At 37.8% G+C, this 10,278-nt stretch overlaps 1 protein-coding gene across 1 annotated transcript; it reads right to left on the reverse strand.

Annotated features, from left to right (window-relative positions):
- Positions 1-521: 521 nt before the first annotated feature.
- Positions 522-8,652, reverse strand: LOC147866135 (uncharacterized). Its single transcript, XM_087316504.1, has 14 exons — positions 8,192-8,652; positions 4,029-4,151; positions 3,793-3,934; positions 3,346-3,578; positions 3,224-3,267; positions 3,052-3,146; positions 2,861-2,963; positions 2,683-2,777; positions 2,163-2,301; positions 1,963-2,071; positions 1,757-1,869; positions 1,611-1,669; positions 1,428-1,536; positions 522-790 (listed from the first exon to the last, which is right to left on the reverse strand). Exons 1-14 carry the CDS (start codon positions 8,625-8,627, stop codon positions 644-646), a joined length of 1,947 nt encoding a protein of 648 aa, XP_087172630.1. The 5' UTR covers positions 8,628-8,652; the 3' UTR covers positions 522-643.
- Between the last annotated feature and the right edge of the window lie 1,626 nt (positions 8,653-10,278).

Here is a 10,278-nt window from a genome sequence, read left to right on the forward strand (position 1 = left end):
TTGAAGATTACATCAATGTATGCCATAGACTATATTAAGTTTTCCATAATAAAATATTTGGTTCTCTGCCCATAGTTTGTATTAAGTTCTTCTTGAGTCCATGGTTCATATCCACAATAGTTTCAATAAAATATTTGGTTCCCAACCCAAGTCAAATTTAAGGCCAGGTTTCTTCAATAATTTCCCCATGTCAAACATAGTACCATTGATTTGACTCACAAAGATTAAAAGAAGGTTCCTTAAATGCAAATGAACCAACATCTCTTGCATGATATGTTGGAAAAATATATCTCTTGGTCAAAATGTTTATTTTTGGTGCATAGTGTCTACTTTGAACAACTTTAGCTTGACATGCTACTACAACACACCATTGAACTATCAGTTGAAAACCAGAATGGACTAATAGACTAAATAAATTCGTTAACATCCAGCAAGATATACTATAATACCTTACTAACAAGAAAGTGACAGGAAAATAAGAGTGAAAGTCATACTTATATCTGCAGACAATCTTTCAAAAATGTATAAAGAATCAATATATTCAATTAATAATATATATTCCATTCCTTAAGGTTCGCCGACAAATCATTTTGCAAGATTTACTTCTCTCCACAGTACATAATTTACATAAAGAATTACATGACTATATCAAATTTGACAATACAGATGTTACACGAACTGAATGGTCTGCTGATCCAGTGATGAACTTGTTTTGACTCGGATGCCAGTCTACAGATGTGATTGCAGCATTATGCTTAAGTGTCCGCTGGTTCCTCCGCTGTGTACGCAACTACATTGAATGAAGAAAGAAAAAATGCAAGGTAAGGCAACTGATATTAATTGGATGTAACACTTATCATACATACTCTGTTTTATTTAATGGATTACCATAGCACACTAATTTACCAAGTTAACTAATACCAAGATGTATCTCCTGGAACAATGATGGCACAACTGGCTGTCTGCTTTGCTTTTCTTTCATTTTGGTTATCGACATAAAAAAACTAGCCTTACCGTGCCTAAGTATGAAGGACAGCATTTCAATTTTTATATATTTCACTAGATGGGACTAGATTTCTGTGAAATCTAAATACATATTGAATTGTTCATATTTCAAAATACAAGAAGTATTTCAAATGGTTGAGAGAATTGATTTTTGTGCAAGTTATGTGATATGGTCATCTACAGATTTGTTTCTTGGATGCTTAGTATGTTCATTGCATAAGCCTATCACCCAGTTCAATACATTTGTTTGGCCAGTTATTACAGAATTCCTGTTGGTTTTTGTCTAATGGGCGATTCAGCCTGTTCCAACTTCACGCTTGCAGTTGGCAACCTCCTTTGATGAATATAATGAACAAAGAAAATGCCCACCTCTGTAAGTGCATATCATAACTAGACGTAGAAAAGAATTTCATGATTCTTACATCATACAAAGGAGCATATGACAAGTTAGATGTCAAAAGCAGCATCTTCCGTCGTGTATCTAGTGCAATTTCATGCCTTGGCACATCAGCATCATCCATTTTACAAAATCTGCAACAAGAAGTTCATACTACATAAAACTGTAACTTTTAGCCTCTTGAACGGAAGATAAAACAGTTCCAAACCTGCTTGCATCTTTTTCTTGCAGAACCTGACCTTGATTATGCAAGCTCCATTCAAAAACCTGTTGAATTGTCATGTAAAAGGACTTCTGTAACATATCTTTGTTTTAATGATGTATTAAACCACCAATCATGTATATATATGCCACCTTCCCATCAGATCCAAGGCTGAAGATACTCGCTTGATCTGGTCCAAATTTGACACAGCTAACTGATGAGTCATGGGCCGGCCAGCCTGTGATAGGCAATCTAGCATGCGTGTCTATGGAAGTTCAGGGAAGCATCAAGCCAGATATTGCATGAGCAAAAGCATATACTTCACAAACAGATTGATGTTTCTCTCAACTTAGGATACCAAATAAATGAATCATCCCATCTGTTGCACCAGCTGCCAAAATCTTGCTGTTGTGATTGAAGCATACTGAAGTAATTGCAGGTGGATCTTCTCCCAAAGGTAGGCATGACTATGATATGAAGGAAATTTCAAACTTGTCTCATGCTCACGGATCATATCATAATATAAGACAACAAGAAATGTTACTCTTCCTAACATACCAGAGGTTTCCATGTTTTCATGTTCCAAAGGGTTAAAGATGCATAACCCTTTGCTTCAAGACCATTCTCTCCATATCCGATAGAAGATGCCACAGAGACAAAAATTGGCTCCACAGGACTGCATTTCAAGTCCAAAATCCTGTTTCACATACATAAATGCTTATATATTATTTGACGTATTATCCCCTCAATGCAATGTTTTCATGCACACAGAATTAGAATAATATTAGGAATAATTGAAAGTTAGAGATAGGCTCATGGGATGTGGATAGCTTGGTCAGAGCACAATGAGTCTGTCCTTGGATATGAACATGTACACTTGATAGCTCCAGCAAGCTATCATATCAAGGATGGGGGAGGCAATTACCTGTACATTCATTCCAAAAGTCAATTGTGTTCAGACCATAGTTATCTACGCTATATTCCTAATAGGCCTGTCTTTGGCATTCATGAAATCCTAGTACTAATATAGTTATGTGTGCACATAACTATAAAACATGGCATGGCAACAGCAGTAAACCTGGGATATTCAATATCAGTAATTAGATCACAAACAACTCGTTTGGCATCAACATTCCATGCCTTGATACCTCGTTCAGCTGTGCCTATAAGCAGCTAGATTACAACATCCTGTGAGAACTCAAAATAGAAATTCTAAACCTCAATGTAAGAGAGGAGAACATGTCACACAATTATACCAGGCGGTCTGATTTGTAGTCCCATTCTAGAGACAGAACCTCTGCACCACAATAAATTGTAGCATTCCTTGAGGTTGAGGATTCAGGATCAGAGTTCCAAACCCTACGAAAACAGATAAAACTGGACAATAAAGCAAAACAAAAATACACAATGCATCAAAAATGATATCTTTGGATTGAAAATCATTTACCTAACAGTTCCATCAGCTGAAGCACTCGCAATATTACCACCTTCCGCAGAAAATCGACACCTTGTAATTGGGCTTGTATGACCAGAGAAGGTTTCCTATTTGCAAAATTGCTGTGAGGTACATGCCAAAATGCTGGTAAAAGTATAATGGTAAAGAAACTACCAGTCCTCACCTGGTATTCAATCGATACTTCTGGAATGTCATCTTCTAAATCATCTGCAGTATCAAAGCATAGATATTATCAGTGCAGGTGATCCTGAAATTTGTAAAAACAAATTCTGATCACCTTCCTACCTCTTCCCGTTGATATTATACTAGGAACCAAGCTTGAATATAGCGTTCCAATTCTTGGAGTATCTGAGCCGTTTGATTTTGAAGTACTATCTGAAATTTTCGACATCTTACTTATATTGAGTGCTGAACCATCAAACGAGCCTTTGACTTTCTCAAGTTCACTGCTCAATAAAGCTAAGGATTTCCCATTATCTTGTTTTGACTCCAAATGTTGAGAGCAAATTACTAATAACCTATTGTACAAATCAAACAGACGATGCCTTAGTTAACTATAAAAAGGGAGAAAACCACAGGAAAGTGTAAACATGAAGGAAATCATACAGCCACTCGAAATGAAAACCATTTTTCAGAGAAGTTCAATCATCAAAGACAAACAAACAAAAAACATAATGGGTTGAATGCAATCCACATAGTTTCCTCAAAAATCCATAGATGATCTGATCTGACCTTTCAAGTTCAGAGATCTCTTGCTCTTTTGCCCTCAGCATGGTGCGCAGGTGGTCACAATCATTGGTAAGCTCCTCAATTTTATGACTCAGCACTTTCCCATTCAGCAATTCTGAACTAACTTTTGCGAGAGCTGGTATTCGTGATTTAGCCATATAATTAAGGTTTTCTTCAACTCTTATATAAAGAAAATTCAAAACCAAAAGTGAGAAGAAAGAAAATTGGTCGAAGGATATGAATGCCGCCAAGAACTTCATTGAGAAAATTCCCAAATGAAACAACAAAGGTGTCCAACCACTCCTTGGAGAAATATACCCGAAGTCGTGGATCAGACTGTGGTGTTTTAATATATGGTAGAGCTGTCCAACAAGAATACATCGATTAGAAATGCATAAGGGACAATAGTTATTTTTTACTATATTGACATAGAAACTCTGTTAATTTTTCTGATATGACATAAAACAATCCATATCCTATGAGCATTAAAAATAAAAGTCCACACGTTTAGCTTGATTACATCCATTCTCAGTTCAATCCTGTTTTAAAATAACCTCACTTTGGAACTCTTTGCGTTTAACCCAGAAATGCACATTTACCCTGGAATACGAGGATTTCTTTGCATGAAGGACTTCAAATGGAGCCAGCCTAAGATATTTAATGAAATGTCACTCCAATGAAGAGAGATAAGCCATGAAAGCAAGAAGAAATCACAAGCATATGAAGTAGTTGAAAGAAGTGTGGTATGGAGCTAATAGATGTCTTCAATATTAACAACTTCTATCACACATGGTACTCAAAGGCAATTGCACATCATTGACCTCTTCCACGGATCCACGCCTCCAATGACGTGTTAAGGATTCACCATTGACCAAGCTGAGGAAAGCACGCAACAATGGAGATTGTAAGCGCCAGAATATATGGGACATGACCCATAACAACACTTAATCATGGAGACAATTCCCCGCCATACTTGATCTGCCTAAGGACACCCAAATGGAATTGAGTCGTCATAGCCCACTCCATTGCATCAATCAACATCAAATATCATGCACCTCCCTCAACATTACTCATCCCACATAGTAGTTATGCATTTTATGATCGCAAATCATCAAAAGAATCATTATCAATTGTAAAGTCACCTCATGCATTAAGATCATTATCATGAATCTTTAGGAAGCCTCAAGTTTTATTTTATGTTCCAGAATAGTTAACTTGGATTCACCTAAGACATAGTCATGGTTTGACTTGTAAAAACCTTTTGACCTCTAGTAACCATGAATATCTCTCTTTCTTCTTATCCAATGATCTTGGGCAACCATGACACCATTATCTTCCACACACCCACACCAATACATCTTACAAGATGGTTTCACTCTAACAAGAGGCCAGGTTAGAGTAGTGGATTCTAGGAATTGTTGGGGATAAAGGCCCCAAGGACTCTCCTTTTTTTTTGTATATTTTGACCCTTCCATGTGAAAGCTCCCTTTGAGAGCTTTCTAGACACATCTTTACTATATTTTTGCCCCCAATTTGGGGGGGTTATAGGCATTTGTTATCTTTATCATCATCTCTCTTTCAAGGAATCACATTTATAAGCACCATGAGGTGCCTTTTATATGGCCCAAGAAAGTAAGGTTGTGATCTTCTTGAGATTCACACCGACGTGCTGAAAAAACAAGTTGCCAGTTCGAAGTAGTGGATACTATTGTTTATCTAGGAGTCTCAATTATAAGCAAACCCCCACTTAAGGTATAACTTATTGTTACAAGTCGATTATAGAAGCTTCAGACAATGAATGTCATCCATCGGATCAGACACATTCCACTTCTAAGAATCACATATTTTGACATTTGAAGCATCAAAGAACATTCAAGATGGATGACATTCATTGTCGAGCGAGGAATATCAAGATACTCATGAGTGATGTCATTTGAGAAGAATGGCCTTGACATCAAACACTTGACCCCCTTCCAATGTTCCACATCCCTCCAAGATGACCACATGATCTCCAAGTACAAACCTCAAAATAGATTTTGCAACACAAGGAGATCTACACAACTTCTGCTATAACACCACCAAAATCACAATACTTTTTGATCTTGCTGGAAGGAATGGAGTGTCAATTTAGCGATGCAAGAGTTTCATGAACATCAGCTAATCTTGACTCTTGTTAAACGTTTCCTAGTTGACTTGAATGCTTAACAAGACATCCATGAGCAATATGAACAAGACTCCCATAGTAGAACCAAAGATTAGCCTCTCTCCTGCATTGCTTCTCAGCAACAAACAAAGGTCCTTGAACAATATTATCAATTTGCATCAGCATTGGAACAACTGATTAAGGGGCACCTGATGGTGCAAAAACTGATGACATATTTCCTGCTCCAGAATGGTGATAACAAGGATGTCCAACTCTAATGTTCCCACTGTAGTTTAGCAGTCACTTCTTGAGAAGGTTGCAGTAATCATAACAGCTACTTGTCTTCCGACTGTTGAGCAAAAGCAACCACATGCCACAATAAAGGCAAAGATTGTTGGTGCATTCACATTGCTTTAAATCTATCTGATCGTCATGAGCTGGAGTAGAATCCACAGGCAGAAGAGGGGACAAGGTTGGCAACTATGGCTGTGCGGAGCATCTCTCTTGGTGAAATTCAAACAGGCCATTCTGACAATGAACAACCTGAGAGATGCAACCACTCAAAGAGGTTGACCAACAAGGCAAACCAAGCTTGTGTCAATCCCATAAAAAGGGTGCCAATGAGAACCACCTGCCTGAACTCATCCAGGTAACGCCCAGGTTAGAGTTTGACAATGAGCCATACTTGGTTAATGAATCTGCAAAATTTCAAGTGTCGCCATTGAATTTCTCTAGCAAGCTTTGGTTCCAACGAGTGTAGGTCATCGGAACTGACATGTGGCACCATAGGTGCAGCAGACTAGAGCTAATGTAGAGAATCCGGGAAAAACGTATTTTTATACTGCAAATATTGCAGAATGGTTATTATCTGTTTAAGTTCGGTCGTGGGAGTAATTGGGTCAAACATGGTTGTCCTTGGGAGTGAAGTAGATTAAACTGTCACAGATATTGGAACAACGAGAAGATATGAGTGTATGTGTTTGTGAGGTCAAAGTGATGAGCAGGGGAACAAGTGAATGGATTTAGCCAAGGGAACCAAGGACAAGGAAACAGACAAGTAAAGACAAATGAGTTATGAGCTGAGAGGAGTACAGTGGAGATAAGAGAACAAGATGAAGACATATTATTTAGCAAAACAAATAATAAGAATATGAATTAACGTCCAAAACTAGTATTGATCTACCTGATATCAAGTGGGGGGGAGCTCTTTTTATGCCTAACATAGGTGTGAGCGTGAACTATGCCTTTTACCTAAAAATAAAGATAATTTTCTTCTCATTAAAAGAAAGATATGGTTTCATTCCTAAAAGTTAAAATATGTTTTTTCCCTAAAAGCAAAGATATGTTTTTCCCCTAAATGCAGAGAACCTCAAAATAGACAGTGCCATTCAAGCACGTGATCTGCACCCGCTTACAACCACACCACTGGATAAATTGCTTGGTGGTTGTGACAATCCATGCATGTCTGTTACACCAATGGACTGCAGCAGAATCAGCTGTACCAGCTATTAATTGTCCAGCCGGTTCAAATTTGGTGGAAAACAGAGCAAACATCAAAGTTATTACAATTGTGGGCAAATTTTGTAACTGTTTATGACGCCATTAAACAGCCTTATGATCAGAAAAACATTTACGTCCAACAACAGGGCATGGACACCCATTGAGCAAGAAAAGGAATGTTCGCTACATATCATGGGGATCATAGGTTAACATGTATGGGCCACATGACAATATCTGAATGCATTTCTTCTATGTTGATATTTAACTCTCTCACTCCTCCGTATCGATCACCACCAGAAATTGTGTCTGGTGGTGATAATAGATAGCAGTTATGTATCTTAAAGTTTCAAGATCATTATCAATCATAAAGCCATGCCATTCATTACACTTCACATTCATGCTACTACGTTTGAGATTTAAACAACATACCAAATCAAATATTTGAGTTCACACTCACATTATTAGAATTGAGGATTAGGCAACATACCAAAACAAAATTTAAATTTCATTTCAATATTTCAAACTCATATCACTATAGTTGACAATAGTCAACAAGCTAAACATTCCCTTTCATTTCATTTCACATTCATAATAGTTCCATTGAGAATCAGAAAACCTACCAAACCAAATTGCGTTCAAATTTCACGTTCATATTAGTGCAATTGAAAATACAGACAACATATCAAGCAAAACATTTTTCCCTCTATTGCATTTCACATCACAATGACATCACGTACAATTGAAGATTAGACAACATACCAAACCAAGAATCCCAATCTTCTTCGCCACTCTGAAGCAGCCCTGATCCATAGCGCTGGAAGAAATCAAGAATACGGTCGAGCCTTCCCTTCTGGAAAGCATAAACAAGATAATACCTCTTGAGGGAGATCTCAAACTTGGCTAGCGAGTAACCATGGCGAGCATCTTGAGCCGAAAAGAAAGTCCTTTTGAGGAAGTCTATCAAGGAAAGGAGCTTCTCAATCTCGAACTGCGGAATGTAGGCAGAGAAGAAGAGATCGAGAATCTTTTCCACGGAGAACGCGCGGGAATAGTCAGCCGAAAGGTCGGAGTCGAAGCTTCGGAGGGTGGACGTGAAGCCGCGGAAGAGGAGGAACTCGCGGACGAGCTCTTCCGCATACCTCATGAGATCCTCTGTCTTCTTCTTCTCTGCTGCTGCTGCGGGAGGAGTTGCCATGGCTTCTTAGGTTTGCTTGCATCTCTCACAGGGCTTTCCACTGTTGCAAACACAGAGAGAGAGAGAGAGAGAGAGAGAGAGAGAGAGAGAGAGAGAGAGCCCAGGAGAGAGGCAGAGGCAGAGGCAGAGCAACAAATAGTACGTAGTATATACTGGAATGCATTCTCCAAACATTCTTTTTCATACGAATGAATGGTGCGTATGTTATCGAAAACATTCGTTATCCTTTTTGTTTTCACACTTTTTTACCTTTAACTTTCTTTACCTTTAAAGAAACATTTACCTTACTTATATAATAAATAATGAAATACAAAAGTTATGGTATTTACCATACTTCGAGTGTGTTTGCCATACTTGAATGATGGAAAATTTTCACGAATGTGAATGCACATATGGTACGTATGGTTCATACTATGAATGAGAGAGAGGAGAGACAAAGAGACAAAGAGAGATGAGATGAGAGAGAGAGAGAGAGAGAGAGAGAGAGACGAAAAATGCGATGACGTTTCAAGAATAGTGTTGAAACATGTTTCTGATGTAACTTTGTCCTTAGAACTCCGTTTTTTATGATTTTTGGCTCGTTGCGAAGCTTAGTCAGAGGGCTTTCCAAGGATTATTTGGACGTTACATTTCGTTATCGTTACAAGAAGCTACAAGCAAAAGTGTCATCGTCTCAAGTTAGTTCTCTCAATCTCTATTAGGATGGCTGACACAACAACAAGAAGTGAGTTGATGATTGTTGATGGATGTGGTAGTGATGATGGTTATGAAAATTACAAGAGGCAAAAGTGTATTGATTCTACAAAACATGAGAAAACATCATATGTTGCTATTCTTGGTGGGAAAGATGTTATTGGAGATGATTATGATATTGACAGTCGTTGTGATTTTGTTAAGGCTTTGCTTTCCGATTTTATGGAAAAAAATGAGAAAGATGCTAAAGATTGTGTGGAGGAGGATGTTGTCGAGGTGGTGATGGAGACCAACTCTATGTTAGCAACTTTTGATAGGTTCTATGATCGTGGTGTTATTTTGTATTTCACTAGCAAACTTCCTTTGGTATTATGGATTAAGCAGTGGTTGAATTCATTCATAATGCCTAATTGTGTTGAGGATATGTGGGTCCAAGAGGTTTCTATGATGTAGTTTTTCGATCGTCAGAAAACCGTACGGCTTTGATGGCAAAGGTACCAATCTTTTTTGATAGAAGATTAGTGCATGTGATGGAATGGGTTCTAGTGGTGGATTATAAAGATTTATTAAAACAACAATGTCCAATCTGGGTGACCGTTGATTGTAGTAACTCATTCTTTTGGAATTTACTACCAAGATTGATGTCCCAAATTGGTAAAGTTTTGGTTGCTACTCATGTTAATTCGTTGAACAAATATAGATTTTGCATGTTATGGGATACAAGTTGTAAACTTCCAGGATGGTTGAGTATTGATACATCTCGATTTGGTCGATTTCGTTTTAAGCTTCAATGGGAAACTTTTGCAGGACATTGTTTTAAATGTGGTAAATTGGGGCATTTTATGGCTGAATGCCAATATCATGGTGAACTATCCCCAAAAAATAATGTCAAAGGGAAAAATAAGGAAGATGTTGAGAAGGATATTGTCTCAATGGTTGATATGGTCATGGATGAGGG

The sequence above is a fragment of the Azolla caroliniana genome, unplaced genomic scaffold (genome assembly GCF_043228905.1).
Source record: "Azolla caroliniana isolate FFs.n. ecotype wild unplaced genomic scaffold, voAzoCaro1.0.p SCAF_3, whole genome shotgun sequence".
In the NCBI taxonomy this organism is placed as follows: domain Eukaryota; kingdom Viridiplantae; phylum Streptophyta; class Polypodiopsida; order Salviniales; family Salviniaceae; genus Azolla; species Azolla caroliniana.

What these genes read in the sequence shown, in the direction of transcription:
- LOC147866135 (XM_087316504.1), bottom strand. Translation starts at nt 8,627, where the DNA reads ATGGCAACTCCTCCCGCAGCAGCAGCAGAGAAGAAGAAGACAGAGGAT. An exon ending in GAGATCTCTGAACTTGAAAG is followed by an intron (nt 3,579 to 3,792) that starts GTCAGATCAGAT and finishes TTTGTACAATAG; the next exon opens with GTTATTAGTAATTTGCTCTC. An exon ending in CATATGCTCCTTTGTATGAT is followed by an intron (nt 791 to 1,427) that starts GTAAGAATCATG and finishes CATTCAATGTAG; the next exon opens with TTGCGTACACAGCGGAGGAA.